This window comes from Mya arenaria, chromosome 3 (assembly GCF_026914265.1).
Source record: "Mya arenaria isolate MELC-2E11 chromosome 3, ASM2691426v1".
Lineage (NCBI taxonomy): Eukaryota > Metazoa > Mollusca > Bivalvia > Myida > Myidae > Mya > Mya arenaria.
The window spans coordinates 43556014-43581930 of record NC_069124.1 but is presented as its reverse complement, the minus strand read 5'-3'; the positions used below and the strand labels follow the sequence as shown (position 1 = coordinate 43581930).

The 25917-nt window shown below is 34.0% G+C and overlaps 2 protein-coding genes across 3 annotated transcripts; both read right to left on the bottom strand.

The window, feature by feature from the left end:
- Positions 1 to 10114: 10114 nt before the first annotated feature.
- On the bottom strand, positions 10115 to 19114 carry LOC128227357 (uncharacterized). 2 transcript variants are annotated; one of them, XM_052937804.1, is made up of 11 exons: positions 18802 to 19114; positions 15899 to 16092; positions 15631 to 15674; positions 14561 to 14833; positions 14208 to 14276; positions 12474 to 13941; positions 12084 to 12280; positions 11839 to 11894; positions 11568 to 11696; positions 11250 to 11411; positions 10115 to 10834 (listed from the first exon to the last, which is right to left on the bottom strand). In XM_052937804.1, the coding sequence occupies exons 6-11, from the start codon at positions 12633 to 12635 to the stop codon at positions 10365 to 10367; spliced, it is 1176 nt and encodes a 391-aa protein (XP_052793764.1). In that variant the 5' UTR covers positions 12636 to 13941; positions 14208 to 14276; positions 14561 to 14833; positions 15631 to 15674; positions 15899 to 16092; positions 18802 to 19114; the 3' UTR covers positions 10115 to 10364. The 2 variants fall into 2 exon arrangements, with proteins under 2 accessions (XP_052793764.1, XP_052793763.1); XM_052937803.1 differs by having other exon boundaries at positions 12474 to 14276.
- Positions 19115 to 21667: 2553 nt separating this feature from the next.
- Positions 21668 to 22940, bottom strand: LOC128227356 (toll-like receptor 4). Its single transcript, XM_052937801.1, has one exon. The coding sequence runs from the start codon at positions 22882 to 22884 to the stop codon at positions 21670 to 21672; it is 1215 nt and encodes a 404-aa protein (XP_052793761.1). The 5' UTR covers positions 22885 to 22940; the 3' UTR covers positions 21668 to 21669.
- Between the last annotated feature and the right edge of the window lie 2977 nt (positions 22941 to 25917).

Here is a 25917-nt window from a genome sequence, read left to right as displayed (position 1 = left end):
AAATAAAACAACAGTAAGCAGGTTAAGAATGTATAATGACAGTAGTGTTTAGAACATCAATACAATAACAAATTGTGTTACAATATCTAGTTTATTCAACAGCATCTTAAAATTAACTTTTCTCTGACTGAAAAATAGACAACACCATTTTTTTTTTCATTTTGGTTCTCCATTGCTCTGTTTTCATCGTAGCTAACCAGTCTGTAAGAATAATTTCAGTTTCTGCAGTGCTAGAAGCTCGGGACAACTGTTTAGATTATCAACGATCTCACCCCAGAATAGAAGGATATCATCCACACTGACAGCAGACAATAAATGGTCAAAATACATTTCAATATGTTCCTGGGTGTCGTACATAATGCATTAATGATGGATTTGTGACGGATGATCGACATCACATCCATAACACATGTCTTTCACTGTGCCACCAAAACACTCGTATAGTGCTTTGGCGTATACGAAATCGAAATATGAGTTCATTACCATAACGTGTGCCGTTGATTCGTTCATGATTTGTTAAACCTGTGAAACAATGACTTGTCACGATACCACGGAGAGCTTCGTTGACTACCAAAAGTGTAGGTGCTTGAGTCAATCCCCGTAGATTTGGGTGTATCAATAACGTTTACGGTGGTTGAATGGCCAACGATTTTGAGGAATTAACAATTTGGAGAATGTTTATAGTGCTCTTCCCAAGGATTATCGTTTTTTTCCCCACTTTGACAGTTCTATGTCGCATGAAAAACAGATGACTTTATCACTATATCCAGAATAATAAAATCCTGCCTTGGCTAACTGGTGTTTATCTGGAATTATTTGTGTAGACCAACGGTTGATTGTTGATAACCGGTCGCTATAAAACTTGAAAGATTTGTTGTATAGTTAGTTATGTCCATGGGTTCACTTTCCATCGAGGAAAAATTTCAGCAGGAGAACACATTGTTTCAGGTCACAGAGAGTTTCAAATTGTTCTGTACTAAGTTTGATTTGTAAGCTCCCCTTTTTCAATAAGATGTAGTTCGAAGTTTCTGTCTTCTTTACAACCAAAGACAGTTTTTCGTCCACTGTACAACAAATGTGTTGTAAAACGGGTGACCACTGCACAGTCGTAAAACCCTTTTCTTTGAAGTAAGTTAACGTGTCTTCTGTAAACTCAAACTGAGCTTGTGCCATACTGTGGAAAAGCTACTAAGATTAAGGCTTTATATACACCATGAAAGACATACGCACCATTGACCAACCCTGACCTTAGGTGAAGAGGTGGTATTGAACCACGAACATGCGCAATCGTGACCTAAATCTTATGACATTAAGCTAAACAATGACGTCAGGGATGACCCACTGGCCTGGTGACCCAAATACGATGCCCATGACCTGGATTTGGAACTGGCTCCCCCGGCTCCTCCTCCACGAAGCCTCACTAACCTTCACTTGATCACATGGGTTGGCCTAGATAATTGACCATGATAACGTCAAGAGTGACCTTCTAACCCACATCTAGGACTGAACCCTCTGGACCCTCTTGCACTAACCGTCATTTGCTACTACTACTACTACCCATCGGTTATATCTAGTCATTACGACCCAGATTGCCGGACAAGATTTAAAGAGCAAAAGATTGCGATTTTATGACAAGATTAGTGCATATAACAATGGCATTTTATTATATCGAATTTGAATTTTGATAGATATACATATAATTTCAATCTAAGCTGTAATGTCTATAGATCTGGGCTATATTGTATCTTAATATTAGCTATTTTGTCCATGTTCTTTTGTGGATTTTCAAACCAGACGTTTTGGACCTTTTTAATGGGTTGCAATGTCTTTTATACTACGGTCTGTTTACTGCTATAACCATGGATATGGCTGTATTCGCCATGGGCCATATCGTGTGATAATAATACTGACATACTTTTTTCATGTTTTGTTCATTGCGAACTGTCTAATTATGTGAATAAAAGCCCGCTACTACTTTTGGAATACGCAAGCCAACAGCTAACATGTGATATATTATTCAAGCCTGTAGAAAATGTATGCGAAAAGCTACAAAAAACAAGCTCAGTAGCAAAATGTTTAAACATAAACCCGGTTTAATGGCACTGGGTAAACGCAAAAGACATAGAACATAAAATCACAAACAAGAAACATGGAAAAACAGCAGAAAACTCCACAAACAGCACAGTGCATGTACATACTATATATAAAAACTAGGCATGTTAATCAAGGATTGTTAGGTACCGCCTTGGAGCGGTCAGTAAAATGTAAATTTACTCGGGGGTTAAACCAGTTTATGTGCACAAACCTCACTCTTATCCCAACAATCCTAAATAAAGATAAAACGCAAAAGGTAAATCTTATCAAAGTATGCATTAACTTGAGGAAACTTAACAATAAAACAAATAATAATAAACTTATAGGTAAACCCCAATTACTGCCATGAGTAGAGATCCCGACTCTATCTGCAGATGGAGGAATACAATTCCGAGCACCTAATGTAAAAACTTTTCAAAGATACGATGCAGTCATTGTTTGAAACTATAAACATTACACACAGTCTGCCTTATAAAATAAAAGGTTTAAAACTGTGTGATCATCGAGTTTCATAATAAAAAGCATCATTTTACTAAAACTGGGATCAAATAAAGAAAACGTTATTAAATTTAAATCGACATGTATCTTTCCTTCCAAATAATTTGAAAATGTAAAATATTTGAAGAAAAAGAAGTCACATGCCAAAACACTCCGAGTCAGCCAAAAACGTTTTGACTGAAATTCTTATAATAATAATAATAAAAATGGTCAGCCAATTTAGGTTTAAAGGCTTGACTTGTTAGTAAAAACTCCAGCCTAGAAAGCAATATGTATTCTCTAAGCAATACATTGTTTAAACTATGAATTGAAATTCAATCAAATTGTCGGAGTTTAAGAGGACCATCTAATGTGCATCGTCCTTCCATATAAAAGGTCCACGTTTTGCTTTGGGGTCAGCGTGGAAAAATATGGATTCCATATTAATCTTATATTGTCAGAATTGTCGAGTACCATTGTAAGGTTTGTTTATGTGATTCCCATCTTATTGTACCAAATTTAGGAGGTAAGTACTATGGTGTTCATAACACTACTTTTTATTTTAATCGCAACCCCAACGTTTTTATTATCAATAGGAAGTTAACTGAAACTTCACAAATTTAAACTGCATATCAATTTGAAGGTTTGTGGCGCATTTAATATGTCCATATTATTAAGCTCTCATACCTTGATATCACTGTAACCACATTGGAATTTCATGACAAAAATACCTAGGCCATCCTTAACTTTATGTTTACAAGTATTTAATTACCTACCTACCTACAAACGGAATTGTATTTCGATATTATTTGTGCAAGCCATACCTTTTAGCTATTCAAAGAATTTAATACAACTTCGCATTTACTGAAACTCGACTCGAACCATTGTGTGAAATTCAGCGAAAGGACTCATCCCTTTCTACAAGATGTTTAATTTCCTTACACCAGCTAATTTTATGATAAAACATCAAGACATCTTAGTTTGCGGTTAACCTGCGTGCAATTGCATACTGAATTGGTGTCGAGTTTTTTCCTGCCATCTATAATTTCCGCTTTGAATTCCCACGTTTTAATGACAAGAATACATTAATGTCTCATGTCTACTATGAGATGGTCGGAAACTAAGTGTGACTCACACATGTTGAGTATTAACTGTAGTGTTTTTATGAATATACTTACAACTTCTTCTTTACCTATCCTCTATAATGCATGCAAATATTTTATAGTATAGTATTTCTGTTCGGGTTTAAGGAAGCCACGGATAAGACGAACATAACAATATTTGACCAGTTTCAGCATAACAAGCGCCAAACTAAACCTGTTTGATCTCTGCTACCTATATTGAACCTTTCTTATTCAACCACTGACATGACCTGTTCACATTCTTTTTCCGACCTCGTCTCGTTTAGTTGCTCTCAGTGTATCTACTTTCCACTCTTACTACCTCTTAAACATCATACTCTTACTAAACGTCGTTCAATTCATTCACAACAGTCCTATCAGAATTATTTAACATTTTACAACAGTACTTACATCAGTATTAGTACTTAAAATGATTGACGGAAGAGATACTAAGTGTAAGCTTTAAGCTAAATTTTGTTTATGTCTTTCTTCATTTTATTATGTTCATGTGTATTTGTCAGTGGATATCCACTGATTATGATCAAAATTGACAGTGCATGCATTGTATAATTATATTGTCATACAAATCTTGTTTAAACGAAATACAAATGATGCGTACTTATATGAAATGTTATTTAAGAGGACAAGTACAGGAAGCTGAGGAAAAGCTCCTCTTCTTAGTTTAACTGTGGTCCCAGTTTTCATGACGTTAAACATTAGTGAAATGTTATCTTAAATGTTGAACAGACTGCGCATTGCAGTAATGTATCTTTACTGAAAACCAAACTTACGAAAACTCCCTCATTAAATAACATTATGAATAGAGGAAATAACATATAACTATATCCGTAAAAGGTACTTGAATTCTGAGAAAATAGTAAGATAGGTGCATGCATTTTATCCTTGCAACAAGGTATTATATAAAAATTGGTTGGATTTTTACATAAAAGGGTTCATATAAAAGTTCGAATGTTTTAACACATTCCAAGAATATAATATGTTATAATTTGCTGAATAATGAATGCATATTAAACTAAATCATAATATATGAATATAATAGATTACAGTCTTGTATTATTTCTATTTCAGACAGCTGGCTTACCTCAATAACAATGTAATTAAAAAAATAGAACATGCTGATTTTGGACACATTTACCGATTTTTCGGTATAACGTAATTATTTGTCCAACAACTATATCTTTAGTATAAATGTGTATAAGTATTAATCAATTTGAATACTGATTTTAATGAGTAATATAAATATTTACGTGATCAAGGTAAAATAGAAAATATGCAAACCAAAAAATGTTGCAACTGATTCAGTCCTTTGGTTTGAAAAGGGAAACGGAAATAATATTAGAAAATTAAAATGATAATTAGCAAGAAACATCTTTTAAAAAAGATTGCCAAGTGCGATGATAAAAAAATCGAATCAAGCAGAAACCAGTTACTCAAACTTAGCCTGGCCAAACATTATATTGAACTTTAAATATAAATTATCGTTTCACCTGCTCTGTTTTAAAACCAAATGGAAATATGCTTTTGTTCGCCCCTACGTTTCTCGGCCGAAATCAGTCAAACAATACATTGAATTGATGTTGGATAAACATTTCCCGCTTAAATTATGCAAATACAACAAAATAATTTACAGGTTGCATTGACGAGGACGGTAGTGAGTACGTGGATGGTGCAGGTTTTCATGTGGCTGACGGCTGTAACCGATGTGCCTGTTCCGCAGGTGTTATTGGTTGCACTCGGATGGCCTATGAAAAGAAGTGAAGCTGCTCATGCTATATTCCTGCATAAATGATCAGAAGCAGAAGATATATGTATTGTTTAATTTCGTACGTTAGTACTCGTATGTGTCTATAATTGTAAAATACAGTGTATTCCGAAAGGAAACCTTGCCACATAAAACAACATTTATAGCATTGTCAAACGTATATAAAACTGCGTAAATAAGTAACATTATTTTTCTCAAATCCTTGCTTAGAGAGGTTCTATTTTCTTATTTAACCATTTCTTTCTTTGACTTAAATGAAACATGATAGAAACTCAAGCCGAATAAGAGAATTGAATAGTGACCGCTATTAAAGCTAATATTTGATATGGTATTTAGCAATTCAATAATAGTTTTATCGTGTTTCTTCCAGTTTGTGAACATATATTTGAATTACATAAAACACTTGAATCGATTGATTATGGATAGCATATTGCGGGGTATATCATTTTGTTTCGATTTGTTTTGGGAACAATAACTAATACCCTCGACAGGTCGTTTTAAGTATAATATCCCAGGTAACATACGTGCGTTACATGAAACAAGCGTTGTTTGCTGAAGAGATTATTTATCCTTTTTTGCTGTTGCAATATGTTGCGCGGCAGCTGTGAAATCATGCATTGTCATAGCAATTAAAAATATATTACAACATTTAGTAGCAACCCTGTTACAACATTAGTACATCCCTAAAGGTTGTTTTGCGCATCTTTTAAATTACAAGATATTTTTTTAGTATAATTGAGTTTGGGGTTTTTGGAAGTTCAATGCTAGCGACGGTGATGACAGTTTGGCATTTTGCAGGTTACCATGCTTACTAATGCAGCAACCAAGATGGCTGCCCTGCTGCCAAGTATTACAAATCTTTCCGCTTAAATATGAATAATTGGAGGTATGGAGCTGACACGAATTGGAGACACAAACTTTTAATCTGTACTTGCACTTAGACCATAGAGCTTGCTGTTGGCCGGATGGACTTTGACATTGACTGGGGTTTACAAGATATTTTAAGAAGATGCTTAATTCATTTCTGTTTAATAATCGCATTATATATGTAATATTAAGTTTCATCGTGAAATGTGAAAAGCAAATTCATTTAGTATGACATACTGACAGGAAAGGTATTTTATCTGAAAGAAACATAATTTATAGGATAATGAAAAATGATATGTCCTTTTGTAGAATTTCATTGCTTTCATTTCTGAAAGGAACTTTACCTAGAAAGGAAATCTGTAGTCTTTTTGTAAAACGGAACATGACACGTATATTAAGTATACCTAAAGTGTCTTTAACCACTCTAGACAAGTCATTTTAGTGTTACCTAATATAAGACCGTCAAAGGTACCAGACCGTTCGTTCCATATAGTTCGCTTTACAATAAACCGTATATATTATACGATTAAAATGTGTTGATAAGGACAAAACATGCAATATTAGATCGCGTCGTTAGATCATAATGGGATGAAAAGCAAAGACTTGCGATCCGATAATAAAAGTTCATTATTTGATTAAGAAAACAACACATTTTTGGATTCGAAGTACACTAGTAATGAAACCCGATCCATTTGTGGTCAGGACTAGCATCAACTAATCGAATACACTCAATCTCCTACTAGTCATACACTTGGTCTCTGTATTCCGTTTGACACTTGTATATAGCAGAATCTAACAACAGCTCCAACGTGTCGTTTTGCTCGTCCTCGGAGGAGTCCACCGTCATGTCTCGTCCGCTGTATTTGTTTTCATTACAGGCGTTTGTATTCTCCTACCCGCTCGAACCGTTTGATTCCTTTCCGAAGCCGTGTATCGTACTCTCATGCCGTAGCAACCTCGATGTAGATTGAGATTTAAAGAGTTAACAGGCTGCAATTTATGGCCGTGGTGTCTTATTGCTTTTTCAGTGTTTACATTTCCCTCTCGCTGGCACAGCGAGGAGTGCCAGCCAGGAGGAGGAGAACTGTGCGAAACAACCAAAATTATTGGGCGTCGTTAATAAAAAGCTGACAATAATTCTTTTTTTTTTCTAATTCATTCTACCGGTGTCGATGTAAGGAACAAGAACATTTTGTTATCGTTATTTGATGTAATGACGCGTCGAACTCCGGATAATAGCGGCCTTTTTTTGCAAAAATGGTGACATAAAGGACTGCATCGCACGGTTGCATATTATATGGTTGCTAAACGTTCTTATTTGACATAGCTCCGTGAAAAGATTGTGACGTAGTAGCAATTTATGACTTCATCAATGAGGTATGGGAATCAAACAGGGTTTGGCGGTTGACATGTTCTGCTCGATTATTTCTAGGGACGGACGCACATTGCCATATTTTTTACTTTAGAGACGGATATCACTTCAATGGCAAAGGGACAACAATGCTACTGAAATACATTATACTTTAATACCTTAATCGACAAATGTTATCACTGCAATGGATCTTTTTTGCCGATGTAATAGAAACTATATCTAAAAATCTTCAATTACCTGCATACTGAGAACGAAAAATATCTTAATATAAGTTTTGCTTAAGAGTGTTATTGTAGAAAAAGATGTCTGTTAGAGTTGTGTTTATTTAAAAACATATCTACTGAAAGAACGAAATATGTTTGTCGGAAATATTATAGAAAATAAAGTTTCTTATAGTTCTGGTTTTCATATCAAAGATGAAAAAGTACGAACGATTTGTCCAAACACAATTTTGATGATTATACTTTAGAATTAATACCGATAGAGTAGCTCTACGTTTATATTTAAAGAGATGAGATTCCATGTCAATTTCATAAAATTAATGTTTAGCATATTACGCTCAAATGATAAATAGATAAAGAGAATACTTATGTCCTATAATAATATAGTCGGAAATCTCACGGTGCAATTATTGTCCACCAATGTTTATAGGGGTACACGCCTTCTCACTTACGAGATAGTGTACACTAAAAACAACAAGTCATATACATGAGATCCATTGTCAATAGCGATATTTCTCCTTTGAAAATAAAAAATCTAAATTGGTACTTAATCGTTTTTAATATATTGCAATGGTAACATGGACGTATATGCCTTCTTGGCTTAGAAATATTGTTTCTTTAGCAATATTTAAACTAAAATAAAGGCAATACCTAATTCCCATCAAATGAATCGAAAAATGTCATTTTCACGTCTAAATGATATGCTACTTATTTTGTCAATACATGAATTATTTTTTTATCTTTTTATTTTATTTTTTGAGAATGTGTCTGTGTTGTTTTGACTAGTTTAGTGTATATTATATGAAAAGTATTAAACGTTTACCTTTGTTGTTTATTTGAAAGTTGCTTTGTTGTTGTAGGAGACCATATTGTAAAAATAGTATTTTTGTAACCATATTATGTCATAATGTGTCATCTTTTCAAGTAAAGATATTCTTCTTCATCGTCTTCTCCTCCTCCTCCTCCTCCTTTTTCTTCTTCTTCTTCTTCTTCTTCTTCTTCTTCTTCTTCTTCTTCTTCTTCTTCTTCTTCTTCTTCTTCTTCTTCTTCTTCTTCTTTTTCATTTTCCTCTTCTTCTTCTTCTTCTTCTTCTTCTTCTTCTTCTTCTTCTTCTTCTTCTTCTTCTTCTTCTTCATTTTCCTCTTCTTCTTCTCCTTCTTCTTCTTCTTCTCTTCTTCTTCTTCTTCTTCTTCTTATTCTTTTAATTATTATTATTATTTATTATTATTATTATTTTTATTATTATTAATTTTATTATTATTATTCAATTTTACCTTCTATTTTGACCACTGACAATTTGATATGATATCTGCTGCCTAAAGATATAGTATTGCGCTATATTTCAGTATAATAAATGTTACAATAAGTGTTAGAATTGTTAGGAAGAATAACTAATCTCCGTTTTCTGTATCACGTAATAGCAGTTATTTCCCTTGCCATGCAGAATATATCGAATCATAGTGCTGTATTACTAACCTTACCTTATTATCAAGACCGTATGCACACTTTGTTAAAAAATGCTCTGCCAATAGTACAAAAGACGCGTTAGAAGTGGTTTAAGATAAAAGTATGGATGAAACATATAACATACACGTATAAAATAATGCGTAAAAACAAGGGTTATACATTTTTGTTATTTCAAATAGAACTAATAGGAGTCATATCAATCATACTTTGGGTGATTTCGGGGCTAATATGAAAATAATAGAAATGATGATCATAATCCGCAAATTCAGATTTTCGAAATCAATCGCGACTGCCCGTTCGGGGGTCGTAAGGGTTTCGAGACCTGTTCGGAGTACGTAATTGTAAAGATCGCAGTACGGGGATTTTACGTCCTGTATTGGGCTAATAAGGCCTAAGAGACATATAGGGCTTACTATTTACAAGCTCAAACCAGTGAGGCCACTAGTGTCGTAGAGATATGCGTGTTGAAGCGGCAACAACGGCTAAACGGCGCTACTATGGTATATACAGCCCATTTTAGAATAACCGCACGTGCCCGCATAGCATACGGTGCAATAAACAAGCACTTAACAATGGAGTTTCTTTAAGGGAGCCCCTTGAAACCGTCATGTTTCTCACCTTATGTATACATAAACATGTGTAAATAAAGTCGAATCATCACATAGTATCAAATAGCTGTAACGATTAATACAAAACAGTTCAAGCGAATAGATAATAAATTAAAGTGTTGTTTATTGTGTTTATGCTCACACGTCTCAACAAACAATGGTCACGACTTGTAGAAACTATACAGATTCAATGCTTATTTTTCCTCCAAATAAACAACAATGGAAAATTATTTTTGCTTGGTTTTTGATATTCATTAATAAGAACGTGTTGGAAGTCATACGACACGTCACTGAAAAAAGCTAACGAACTGAGTATAGATGAGTCTTGTACGATTAAGTTAAATTTCTTGCATGTCAAACAAATTGTTTACACATCGTTTCATTCCTTTGTTCCGCCGTGATCAAGTCATCATCATACACATCCAGATCAAGCAGTCCACTATTATAACGGTCAACTAAGACTTCACAATCTTTAGCTATGTCTTCAAATCCGGCTTTATGTAGTGCTTTGCACAAATCTTCGGTGTTCGCATCCCGATTGTTCTCAATCCAAAAGTTTAAAACATTCTGTACGTAATCACAGTAGGATATTTTGTGAAGTAAGCACCTCTCTTCCTCTGCTTTGTAGACTTCTTTCTGTACGCCGAGGGATTCGAAAAGTAAATACATTTTGTAGTCCTTACCCGACGACTGAGATTCATGCTCCACATAATCATTGGCCATACCCTCGAAGACAGAGGCGATGTGTGATATGCAAACTTTTGAAAATACATTTTTCCACAATGGAATTACTTTGCATATTTTGTCTTCAACTTCGATGGCAACTAGATCACAAAGAAGGAAAGAAAATAAGGATAGCTGTTTTGGACACAACTGTTCAGTCTAAAATCAAGCATTGGCAATATTACCAATAATACCGTTTTGAAACAGATGCGGGCATTCATATGTTATTCGTGTCGAGAAAGAAAATGCCTTAAACTTTGCCTTGGATCGGATCAGTGATGTTGGCACACTAATAAGAAGTAAGTCGGCTTGGAATATAACTGCATGGTATACTGTGACCGTAAATGTAATTACGGCTTTCGATAAAGTGTCATACATAGTCATAGTTTTAAACAGCTCTTTGTATGTTAAAACATATTTGACTTGATTCTAAAATCGCAACATTTCAATAATCAATACAAAACTCATTTTTTGGTGGTAAAATGTGTGCATCTTATTAGAACACACATTTCTTACCTTCCGTTTCTTCTTGGTCGGTACTAGTACCCCTTTCTTCAAATTGTATAATAGATTGTTGTGTATTTAATTCTGATATATAACCAGACTCAAATGCATTTACTGATCTTTCAGTGGACGTCAGTTTGTATTCTTCTGCATAACTAAACCGGTGTTGTTGTTCTAAAATACAACATGTGTACACTTCTTATTTGGTTTTCATTAAAACGTAGTTAATTTGCATGTGTAAAAAGATTAGTTTTAACATGACAGTATTATTTATTTACTCTTTTATAGAATATTGTACGTGCAGAAAACTGTTATAAATGTAAACCTTACCATTTTTTCTGTGACGCTTGTGGAACTTCAAGCCAATGCATAATACGCCACAGACAATTACCAAGCATATAGTAAGAATCAATGCAACTCGTGGTGCGTCAATACCATCCGAACCTTTGTCGTTATTTTCTACAATCAATAAGAACACCCCACTTAAATTACACCATACGGACGGTAAATATGTGAGTGCGTTATACATGTAATTATTTGCAAGAAAAAATACACAACTAGTCTTAAGTTGATGTTGTAAATCAGTTTGTAATCTTCTTACCTGTTCGTCCAACCTTTTCACAATACCCTTCCGGCTCATTTGTTCTGCTGTGATATCTAAAATAAAATTAAAACGTTTAGTGATTACTATACAGTAATTTACATAATATTCATGCAAGATCTGAGATGGTACAATATTTACAAAACGAAAGTAGTATGTGCATTATCATGCGTTCATATATGTTATGTGTTTCGTTTTAGATTCGAATGTGAAATAGGGATAATCAGGCTTTTAAAAGTACAAACCCCTGATAACAAGTTCCGCAGTGTCCTGGTAAAGCACCACCACAAGGTTGCGACTCGTAACGATTGACGTTTGCACATGTTTTCATACAAATCAAACAAACATTGGCAGGACCAGGTTTTCTATATGAACCTTCCGGACATTCAATGCATGGGTAACATTCAAGGTAGCCGTATGTTGGGTCAATGCGTCTTGATACCTTGAGAATATTTCAGACAAATTTGATTACTATTTGATTGATAAAACAGATTCAATATAAAACATCTGCTCAGAATTATATGAATACAAGCGTGCACTGTAACATCATACAATTGTTATAAGCAGGAATGTGAATACTAAAATTATTATAATAATGTCAAAATTTCTATATCTGGTTGATAAAAGTAACTCACATTTCTTCGTTGAATGTATCCGCCATCGTCACACAATGAGCAGCGCTCACAATATCCAAGTTCTCCGTTTAAATCCGAAATGTAGCGAAATTCTTCTGTACACATAAATGACAAAGAATCGCCAACAACATGTGTTGCGAAAATTAGCCAAATATAGTTCATAATTCGTTGCTTACAAATGATATCCTCTAAGTGGCGACTATCGTGACAGCACACTGATATGTAAATTCCAATCAACTACACATTTTATAACAAGAAATGTATATGTTAATTTCATTTATACCTAAATGATTGTACTATTTTTACAGACAGCAAGCTACAAAATATTCCACTGGAATTCCAATATTAAGTGGCAAATACCCGTCATTAACATTTCAAACAATTTATATTTAAACATATCTGGTTTCATCAAAATCGATCAAAAGAACGTTGTTTTGTAATCATTGAAAATTTTCCGACGAATGATCATGATTTTTGTTATTCATGCTATGAATGAGTCAATAATAGTGTTTCTTACTTTATAAAACTTAAACATGAAAATTATAACGCGCACCTGTTCATTTAAATAATATACATAGTATAAGTACAGTAAAAATAGTAGATTACATTACTCCCTTTGGTTATTCTGGTGTCTTTCAAAAAAGGAAAGCACCCGTAGACATAATATATCTTTGTTGCTTTATTTGAAAATCAAATTGTAGTGAAACGAGGTGAGCTTGTTACGATAACAACCCTAAAGTACTAGCATATCACAGCTGGGTTACAAATCGTATGAAAAGAACAGGAAGTAAGTAAGTAAAAAGATAGTAAATTATTGTGACATGTGTAATTCAATAACATATATACATACAATTGCAACCGCCCCGTTATGTCTATAAGTCACCATATCTTAAGGATAATTAAGTAACATAATGTGTAATATAACAGAAATTGAGTATTAGCATAACAAAGTTGGTATTGCAGATACAATGTAAGTTTCAAGAGCGATAGAAAATGATCAAATACCACATTAAAAGTACATAATGGTTTGACTGTTCATATTGGTATTTACAAAATATTTAGACAGTTTCATAGGGTGTGAGGACATTAGAAATGATAACTTACTGCCTACATCATGGTCAAATAATTGGCGTAAAATTATTTCCATCAGTTGTAACAAATGTAAATCACTGTAATTATTGCATTCAAATTGAAAATATTTCTCGTCCTAAATATGATTAAGCTGGCATAATCTGCATATTCTCCGATCCAGTGATTCCCCAATATAACGTCAAGGTTCCACTCTCAATGGCAAGGTGACTGCAATTCGTGGCTTGCGAATCAGAGTTATTCTTTCCGTCTTTTTGATGTCCAAAGGTGTGATGTCCTGATAGCAGTAAAGAATTCCCTTGGCATTGCAAGGGACAGTTCTTTGGTTTGTCACTGTTTTTTAATATACCATAAGAGCGAATTCAAAACTATATCAGTTCTGAAATAACCCCAGCAATAGCCGTTTTAGCGATTACTTTTTCTGCACAGTTCACAGTTTTGATATAAGTTTCTCTCCATATCATATTTACATGTATGTGTCAAATAATTGAGGTAAATAGCTTGTTATCATCAAAATACGATATAATTCAAAAGTATGTTACACTTTTTACGATCGAAGTAATTAATGAACGATAACGTTCATACCGGTGTTTTTCACCGGTATTCACACAGGTTCCGGTGGTGATATATGTTCCAAAACGTTACCTTGGGAGGCAATGGTTGATGTGGTCTTTCCTAACAGGGCTGTAGAACTAGCATTTGTTCGTGACGACCCTTAAAAACGTAAATGGTGCTTGAAATCTAAGACAGCCACAGCGGCACTGCGATTTTTTTATTAGCCAAAGGATGAAATGCCAAAGTCAAACCAACAAAAGACTCTAAAGACAACAAAAACACGTACACAAAAATATTTAAATATTGCTGATCACTACATGTACGGGTGAGTCCACCTAGCAAGCAGCAATTTTGGGACCCTTTTGACAAACAAACACTAATGTCTAGCAAAAGTGTACAGTTACATAGTATTTTAAGTAATGTAGAACAAACCATATTTTTACCTCTATCGTGGCTGTCCTGCCGTAGGCTTCCAGTCCTGTCGCAACGAACGATGCAAACTATCATGCATACGAATGTAACAGTAGCTGCAGCGACGCATATGGCAATGATATTATACGGGAAATTTTTCGGTATGTCCTTCCCAACTGTATCTGTTGCAACATGTTTTGTCCCGTCCGTATCGATACCAAATGTCGTTGAAATAGGATGATCGAGCACCCGTTGTGTTATTGCAGTAAACATATCCAAATCGTCTGACATCTTCGACTTAATGTCTAATATTTGTTCAAAACACATAAGTTATTAATGTATCAAATCTACAACTATGTGAATTTTTGACGACCATATGTTAAATTTCTGACGAAGAAAAGCAATAATACCGAAAATAATATTAGAGCTTTTAAGGCATAGGACTATTGTAGAAAAATGCCATTATAAGTCTACATAAAGTTATAATAAAGAGCAACAATTCAAACTAAAATAAATTCAAGGTTTATCTTACAAGTATTTCACATACATGCAATAGCCTTTCAATTGATACCAAAATTATATTGGTTTACCCGGCATCAATTTTTACCATTCTCGCCAATAGCTCAACAATGGTAAGCTAATTTATACATCGGATACCTCAATACAATTCAGACATATCCTGTCACTCTAGGCATCATTCATGTTATGTGTTGGTATACTGTTAATTCATGTTTATGTCCCGAGATAGAGGGGAAGCACCCCGATAATGTCATCCCCGATACCAAGCGACAACAGTTTTTACTGTATATAAGGTAATATAAGAGATAATTGTTTTAATCTCGATCTAAGTATTATCCAAACAAAAAAGGAAATAACTGTCTAATGATATGGTCAAAATTTTATTTAATGACAGTGTTAAAAGCATTAAAAATATAATTTCAATGACCTAATAGCGCGAGAGGGACACAGTTCATACTGTTGACCGGGAATGAGTTCAAATTGATAGCTTGTAGGTAAAACACCAAAACAAAACTGATTTATATCTATATAACATTTCAGGTCATTGTGAAAAAAATAATAACTGACAAAAGTATTTACATACCTTCTGAGCAGTAAGCATATTGACTGTTTGTCTGTGCCGTAAATCTATTAAAAGAAAACACATGTTGAATTGGTATGCATGAACATTATCATCGAAAATGTTGATTAATTCGTTATACTGAATGTATACAGCCCTCATAAGGCCCTATGTAATAGATTATTATGACCATCGGAGGGGCTCAGACAAGTTTTAGGTCGCGGGCAGTTTTGTGCGTTGGTCGGGTGAGGGCAACAAACAATTAGGCTAAGTCAATAAATTAAGATCTTACCCAGAATAACAATCTCCACATTCTCCCCATGTATTCTGCCCGCACTGCTGTTTTTCACGTCTGTTGAGCAAAGAGCAATTCAACATGCAGCGCAGACAGGTGGGACCTTCCAACTCACTCCGATACGTCCCTTCCGGGCAAGGAACACAGGGATAACACTCCAGGTAACCTTTTTTGCCTGGTTGACGCACGTACTGAATTGAACACATAATTTATTTTTAGTTTTGTTGTTTTGTGTAAACAAGTTATGCTGTATTAGTTGATAACTTATTAATATAACAACTAAAAACTCTACTACATCAATCCAAACTTTATTGTTTTTGATTTTTTAAATTGCTTAGCAACTGAACATACATCAATTAAGGAGATTACCAATATTTACAGTTTTCTTTGGCTATTTCTAAATGTTCTAATGCAAGGGAGTTTATAACTGTGTAACAGTCCGCTGTATGCGGCGGATGTGCGTTCATAGTATAACATCCCGTTATAGACGGAAGTACGTGCATAGTACGTGTGCTAACTTGGTTGGTAATATGTAAATTAGCAAAGCCCGAGCTCTGCGTGGATTGAGAATTATTGTATGCAGAGATCAGTGGACCCCTTTAGGATCGAGCATGCTTTTTCTCTGAAGGGATCTTGTTTGACGTCGCACGTTACAAATGGTGACAACATTGGGATGAAGAAAACTGCCGAATTAAAGTTGCCTTACCCACAAGTTTCACAGGCAAAGACGAGTCTTTTCGGAGGGGAAAGAATGAAACGGTCCGCTGTAGGCAGCGGACGTGCGTTCATAGTATAACATTCCGTAATAGACGGAAGTATGTTCATAGTACGTATATTACTTGCTTGATAATATGCAAATTAGCAAATCCCGGGCTCTATATGGATTGAGAATTAACTGTATACAAAGACCAGCGGACCCGTTCAGGATCGAGCATGCTTTTCTCTAAAGGGATCTGTTGGGCTTGTTTGACGTTGCACGTTACAACTGTTACAATATTCTTAAACATCTTTCAGTATTAGACCCCCGGCTATATGGTATTTAAGTATTGTGTTATACGTGGGTCCATTTCAAATATAATCATTAAAGCGATTTATGATTTTATTTTACACACATGTATTAGGGGCTGGTAATGACATAAACAGGGATGTGTAAAAAGGGGAAGTAACAATGACTTACCAACAATAATCTTCCCCACTGGATTTAACTTTCTTCTTTTCCAATAGTTTATACATTTCTTCACATGAACAATCTTGCATGTAAACTTTAGTTCACTCTTTATCAAGATCTACATCAAATATCAAGCCTAATAACTTCAATTGTATAGTTCCCCTCATTATTTTTTTTATTTTGTCTTGATCGACATTGTGCTATATCAAATGAATCTATTTTCAAACCTGATTTTCAAACCTAAGTATAGAGAAAAGTAAAATATTCAACAAGCCTATGTTAGCAGTTCATGATAAATCGGATTCATGTAGCAACAAAGAAGTGTCATCTACGAATTGTAATAATTTGTATTCAAGATTGTCAAATCTAAGTATAGGCTAGAGTTTATAAAGTAATTTCTTCGTGAATAAGAAACCTAAGGAAGCGGAGCGCTGCGCGACCGTGGTTTATTATTTACGAAGAAATTACTTTATAGACTCAAACCGAATTAGTGTTTAATAGCCCCTCAAAATTGCATCAGCTTTAAAACTTACAGCTGTGCGTCTGTCAAAAAGACTTGTCAATCAAATCAATGTGTTGTGACGTCAATATTTACACCTCAACTTCCATGCCTTAAATGAACTGCATTGCGGCAATTGCGTTCATCAATCGATGAATGCAATATCTTCGGATATGTTCTGATCGTAATTCATTGCATAACAATATACATGAAAGCTATTGATCTTGTTATTGGTTGTATTGTGTCAGCAGGTCCCGTAAAATATAGATCAACATTTTAGAAAGTGTTAGTTCATTATATTTTAAATATATTGGTGCCAGAAGTATTTCAATTTTTACGTTTTTAAAGTGATTTCAAATGGTTGATCTTTTCCCGCGTTATTGTGACGTCATTTGAAAAAAAAATGTTTCCGGTTATAGTCGGGTCGTTCTATTTACAAAATGGGTAAGAACGGATTACTGAAAGGTTTTCTTAAATGAAATGAAGTAGTTTTTTAACAATTCTTGAATGAAATAATGAACTATTGGTGTAAATATAAGGAATGAATTGCGGGGTTGATGTCATTATCGGGGATATGAACGCAATTGGGTTGTCAAAGTACTCGTGGAGTCCTTCGGACTCCACACACATTGACCAACCCAATTGCGTTCATATCCCGATAATGACATCAACCCCGCAATTCATTCCTTAATTTAATTCAGCGTTGGGCTATTTTGCATATTCATACAATAGGCGTGGCTATATGGGCATGCGCATTCTAGCAAATTACTTCATCCTGAAGAGCCGTCTTCAGAAATAAGTAACGATTCTTCACAAATAAGAAACGAAACATTTTAAAAAATATGGCGCCCTTGATTGGCTGACTATGTAGGGCAAACACATAATCACTTGTGTTACAATCCTTATTTTTTTTATTAAATTTGATAAAATACGTATTAAAACAGCGTGTACATATATGTAATGTGGGTTCAGCCTAGTACTAAAGTTTAAAAAGTAACTGGTATGCAATTTCCTTGTTCTTCTCATGCTTATCACTGAATGATATGTTTCCTTTAAAACGTTTTCAATAATTGCTTTCTTGAATATATTCACCGAGGCTTACCATATACAGGAGCATGATATTAAAAAGCTTCCAAACACATTTCGTAAACAAGTGCAACCGATCGTGACGAAAATCAGATGAACAATTAATTGAATACTTTCGTATTGGTTTGTTTGATATATAGTTCTTACCTTTGTATCAAATCCATAACCGCTTTTATTACAATCACATGGTTCACACAATGCCCGTTTGCCAGATCCCTGTCTGACAACCTTTTCGTTATCACGGCATATTCGTGCTGAGGTTGAACACCAACAAGATATTACCATGAACAGTAGAACAAAAGTATCCATTATATAGTGGTATATACGTGTCCCCTTTGATATTTTCTTTTAAACGTATGTTATTATTTATCAAAAACAACTTTTCTTTAAAGACATTTAGATTCTCAACACTAAGTTGCTTCCTGTTGATTTTAACTCTGACCCTGATAATTTTCCACTAGACATTCTGATATCACATGCGTTTGTTTACTAACAGACATGTGTATACAATCTTTGTGGGTTCCCATAATTAAGTCAGACCTCATTCTACAATTAGACACTAAATATATATGGTTAAAATCATGTTGTAATACTAGTTTCTTTCGTATTTTTGAAAGCACGTTGTTCCGAATCTGTTGGTGCAAAAGAATTTTGTTTTTCAAATATATCTTTTATATTAAAATACATTTCAAGCATCTAAAAATAACATTTATGGAGTTTATGAGTGCTACGCAAGGGTTTTTCCATTACACATGTACTTTCGTTTTGAACCGGAAGGGTACAGTAATTTTCCAATACAAATGCGCAAATTACGTCACGAAAAATAAGTTTATTTAATACTGAAAGTATACATCAAATAAAAAAGCATATAACTTTCACAAAACACAACAGTGGAATATTTTATAAGAATAACATTAAAGACATGAAATGATCATCAAATAACGGAGAAACTGACTGATTATTTAAGTAAAATAAAAATGTATCCGGTATGTAGTATTAAACCTAAAAGTACAAACAAACTTTGAACACAAGGATACACTTATTCATAACAGCTTTATATGTTAAACGGATTATGAATGTAATGTTTCATACACTTTAATATACATCAATACGATGTGGGGAGGCTTAATAATATATTCAGAGATTTGTACTCTGAAATACATCTAATTAGTTGACAATCACTATTTTAGTTTATTGATGTATTCAGTATTTTTCTTCTATTTCATATTCTGCCCACATGCTCAAGAATTGGATGTTATATACGGGCACACATTTTGAACAAGTTTCATAAAGATTGGGAAGACCATAAGGCCCTTAGACCTGACACATAATAGTTTTAAATGTTTTTAAATATGACCTTAAAACCTACTTTTGACTGGTCATCATTCTTAATTGAACTTAAACAAGATGCTATAAAAACACAATATAAATAATTTTAACGAATTTTGGATAAAAAAAAGTCTGAATGATAAAAGTATATGCATGATATATGATCCTATGTAATTCATAATCGATTTTACCAAATTGAGTACTTTGAAAATCATACAATCATTTTCAAGTTTCATGAATATTTATATGAAAAACTACAGAAACAAGCTCAGTAGCCAACAGTTTAAACATAAACCCCGTTTAATGGCACACGATAAACGCCAAAGACAAAGAACACAAAAATCACAAACAAGAAACATGGAACAACAGCACAAAACTTCACAACCAACACATTGCATATATACTATATACAAAACAAGGATCGTTAGGTACCGGCTTGGAACGGTCAGTAAAATGTAAATTTACTGGGGTTTTAAACCAGTTTTCGTGCACAACATCATCTCCCCCCACAATCCAGAATAAAGTAAAATTCTAAAATGTAAATCTTATCAAAGTATGCATTAACTTGGGGAAACTTAATAAGAAAACAGATAATAATAACTATACAACCTTCTGGTCTTCATTGTTAGAGTCATTGGCCTTTCAAAGCAAAATATCGACAATATGAAAATTAGAAATATAATAAAAATTGACTATAAAGAATTGACATCCACTTGCCACCTTTTACAATATTCTTCATGTTATAAACCTAATTGTGTTAAAGTCTCCTCTTCCCAAAGAATCATTACTTATTTGCCAAATCAAACTGTATGGAAACTTTAATATTATATACTCTTATAATTGTTTACTTCGTGTTTTTTTTTTACATAATTAGGTATTAAAACTAAAAATGTATCTCTAAGAAAACATCTCCTTCACTTGTAAGGCAACAACACTACCCGGGCTCTTTTACGTGAAAGGCTCTCTTGACAATATATAATAACACCGTTTTTGTAACTTAAAAACAACACAAGTAAAATGGGTACGATACTGATAAGCATATTTACATTAAAGCTTTATAAGGAAGTAAGACATCGTAAAATACGTAAAGACTAGGTAAGCACCGCGTATGACATCATATAATAATCACAGGATATACAACTCAAATTTACTATTCAGTCAGCCAAGATGGTATTGTCTTTTCTAAGTATATATCAACATATATTCGTTATACAAATACGAGTGTGGCAAATACGACGACATGTGCGGATTGCATGCATTATATATGTAGCTTTCAAATGTTATCATATGTAGGTATACACGCTCTGTTTACAACTTCGCTGTTCCATCCAGCAGTATGCAGTTGTTGCGTTTTTAGTTATACGGACTTGACTTGAGCAAAGAACTGGGGCTATGTTAACTAACAGTCTTAAGTAGAATTTTAGACTCAAGATTAAAATACACATATCTTCATCCCTTGTAAATTTTCATCTAGTACAGAGATGAAGGTAAAATTTGTTGAATAAATTACTTGTTAAGAAATTCCATTATGTTTTATATATAGTTTTTTTTTTTATTTCTTTTTATAATTCAATAAATGTGCTTTTCTAAACCTGAGTCAAGGCTCGGACTTAAGACTGTTCGTAATCATTGGAACATTGACATTAAACATTTATAACTTTTATAAATTTTTAATATAGTTCTGTTCTAGTTTTTAATGCTGTCCGTAAGATTTTCCCAGAAGAGCGCCTCTCCATCCTCATCCTTCGTAAACTCAATATAACTGTTTTCCTTTATCCACTGCAGCATTTCCGCCGTCATTCGGTCAACCGGGATCTTCTCTAACATGGCTACAACCAGGCAGCCTCGACCTTCCCGAGTGTATATAGTTTCCATTCGGGCCATGTTAAATTCGTACATGCACCATTTGCTACGGAGAAATCCATTCGAAAGAATAGTGATAGTTTTCTTGCTACATTGAATAGCGTTGATAATGTTGTCCGTCACGTCATTTCCCGCCAAAAAGTCACGCTGGTGAATGCAGAGTGAGAGTCCGCGACGTTCTAACTCCGGAATAATCCTGTCACGAACAAACCTTATGTTTTCGTCGGCGTAGGAAATAAATGCGTCATATTTGTAGTTTTCTATTAAAGTTTCGTCTTCAAGTCTTCGGTAGCCAAAGTATCGCTGTTTTGACATGAAAAGGAGGTATCGTAGCTTCCAACGAGTTTTATAAATCACACCTCCGATAACAATCGAAAGAAAAACTGCAACCGAAATAGAGCAAATTACAATCAGTTCGACGTACGTTTTGCATCTCTTTGGCAAATGTTCTATGTCTCTTTTGAAATCATCGGAAGAAAGTATCGAACTATTGTCCGCAACAAACCAGTAGCTATTAAAACCTACAAAGTTGTGTTCGTGTTTAGCCAGCCATTGCAAAAAAAGAAGATTATCACAGCCATATGAGATAGAATTGTTTCGCAAATCAACTGCAAATGACGTATTTAGACGTTTTGAATTTTTCTCTAATTGCTGAATAATATTTCCCTTAAGTGTATGCACAGAATTGACCTGTAAATCAATTATAAGCAAATTCTCTAGTGGCTTCAGATTCAGATCGAAATTCTCTATGTTGTTAAAGCTAAGATCTAAATGACGCAATTTCTGCAATCGGTGAAATGTTCTAGAAAACAATGTAGTGATTCCATTAGAAGATAGATTAAGAACTTTTAAATTAGGGAGAAGATCAAAAATATTTGCACGGTCAGAATTGGCTAATAAACTCCCCAGAAAATTGACATCCAGTTGAAGGTTTTCCAACTTTGTCCAATCTAATGTCGTTAATCCAACTGCGTTACAATAATTTCGTGAGAATCCCATGTAACGAAGCTCTGGCAGATTAATCAAATGTCCAGTCATTGCAGTGATAACGTTTCCCGAGAAATCCAAATACGTCAGACTATTTTTTTTTGGAAACACATTGTATTCAATGTTTATACGATAAGTCATATCAGAATCATGAAAATAAAGAGTTTGCAGATTTTTTGGAAATATAGGATATTGTAAACGCACTGGTTCTTTTGGATCATGATAAATACAATTTTTGTTGCTATTTGCTATTTTACGAAGTTCGGTGTCCGCCATATAAGGACAATTGGATGTCGTGGTTCTGTTTCTCTTGTGTGTATCTTCCGGTTCCATATCGTAGGCAAACGGACTAAATGCGTAGTTTTGAAATTGGGCATATATTGTTTTGACACCATCAATGCATCCCGTTTGCAATAAATACGGCCCAAATGTGAATTTGTTCTTGCGAATGTGAAGGGTTTCAAGTGAACGTGGAAACAGAATCACTGCATTCGTTTCAACCAGTTCAATGCGATTTGCGTCAAGGACCAGCTCCTTCAGTGTCGTGTTCCGTAAATAGCAAATATCCTTTTTATAAAGTTCAGTACCAGTTCCAAATGTCGTGTAGACGTGCGAGTAGTTCAAAAGTTTAATATTTGTAAACTGAAGGCCATATGATACGTTGGATAGAGACGAAAATCCGAGTTGTTTGTTGAAGGAAATATCAAGTGTCTGCAGTTGATGGAGATTTATAAACGCACCTGCGTAAATATTTTGAATGGAACATCCCGATAGATTAAGGCTTATTACCGAACCCAAATGTTGAAATGTCGTGTTCGTTATCTCTGTCAGATTACAATAGCTATACTTAACCAATCCGGAAATATCCACTTGTGTCAAATTCATATCAGCATACGAACTATTAAAGTCTGCTCCATTTATTCCGTCTATATGAAGTTCTTGAAGTTGTTCGAGATGAAAAAAGCTAGGATAATATGTATCTTTAATCCCATGGAAATTCCCGTTTATTCGTAATATTTGAACGGTTTTTGGAATGAATGCTGTCTTAAAACCATATTCATAAATCCTCAAATTGTTTCCTGAAAGATCTAAAACGATCAGGTTATCAAGCTTTTCAAACGCATTTTCTTCCATTCGGGTGATTTGATTGTACTGTAAGCCAAGAAGTTGAATTCCCTCACATCCATGGAAGTCATTCATGCCGAAATTTCCTAAGTTATTCCTCCCTATATAGAGTTCTATGACTTCATCAGACATGTTTCTGATACTGTCGCAAGTTTCGGACAGCCAAACGTGCCTTGCTTCACAATTCATTCTTATGGACTCATTGTCAAATTTTTCACAACCGCACGCATGTCTTGGACCGCACTCGAGATATATGTCCGTAGCTTTGATAATGGTCATTAGCACACTGAATATCAAATATACGTAAAGTGCTGTCATGCTTTTAAGGCAAACACTGTGAATATGTATATAAATCTTCATCTTAACTATTAACATTGAGGCACAGACATCAGAGAATGAGACCATTGTTATACGCACTGTGATAAAATGGGAAATGAAATCAAGAAGAGGAAGAAAACGTTAAAGACAATTGGTTTAAAGGGACATACTGTACTTCCGTAAACTCTGTAAATCGTCATGTAAACGTTAAAATACTATACTAATTACATTAAAAGTTCTTTATAACATTAGTGTCCTTTTATCGGTTCGTCCATTTGCATTCATAAAACAGACGGAAATACATGGACAAGTTCAGCTGCCATTACAACAAAGATTGATTACAGGTACATATAAGTATCTGTATTAATAAACGTTTGGATTGCCGTCTTAGAACGGTCATCGAAACGTCTAACTTAAAGCTCAATGTGGGGTTTTGATTAGTTTACCATTGGTTAATCACACACTTGACATATATCAATCGTAGGAAAGTTTGTCATCTGAGTCAGTAAAAACAGTAAAAGACAACAAAGCGCAACTAAACTTCAAATTAACTCATAAATTCAATTACTGAAGTACCAAAAGACTAGACACAAACCCGACCAAAACGTTTTACATACTTACCTTTACGTCTAAATGGTACGTCTCAAATATCTAATTAAATAATAGTTCATAATACATAAAATTAAATATTGTAAATTTACTGACAGGGATACAACGATTGGAAGTTTTGAAATTGAAGACAAGTTTAATTTCAATGTGTATTTTCTAATGCCGTACTACGGTATTTTTTACTGTCCCTGTAACTTCATTTCTTTTGCTTACGCTTAACTTCCGCATTACATCACTAAGCAACGACCGTACACTAGATTACGACTTTCGTTTCGGTTCTCTGATAAAAAAGGTCCCCGATAGTTTCCTATACCACTCATATAAATTGATTTTGCTTTATTTAATAGCTTAACTTCTGTATTTAGACAAACGTTTGAAAATCAATACGGCTTTAATTCATTGAGACGTATGAAGATTTACCAGAAAAAGTCACGAAATAAAATATACATTTGCAATAAGAACATAAGCATCATCGAACGACTTATAGTTTTAAATGAAGTATACATGTAGGTCATACACAAGAAAAACAACCCTGTATTCTGATCTCTTTGAGGAGCACACAATCTAGTTTATTATCTTCTACATTTGGCTAGTTTACAGTAATAAATGAATTATTGTTAAACATAGAAATATTATTTAAAATGTTGTTTTGTACAATATAACAGAACAGAACCCAAATGTATTCAGAAAGTGATATAACATGACTGAAATAGATTGCTATAACCCATGATCATACAAATCATTTAACATTTGAAAGGCGGTTTTCTTGGGAATTCCTTTGATAGCATATATTAATAAATATAAATTTAAAGGCAGAAATATTGAGAGTTATAAATGATAGTCTGATTATTTAGTGGAGGCCATATATATGGTATAAATCTTAACAAGACATAACGCTGTTCATAGAAAAAATAAAATTGATAGTTGGTGACAAAATCGCTTGGTAATATGAATACTTGTTCAATTGTTATTACATGTATTCAATTTGTTATTCAAATATTTTGTAAGTTGTATATGTAGGTCGCATGAATA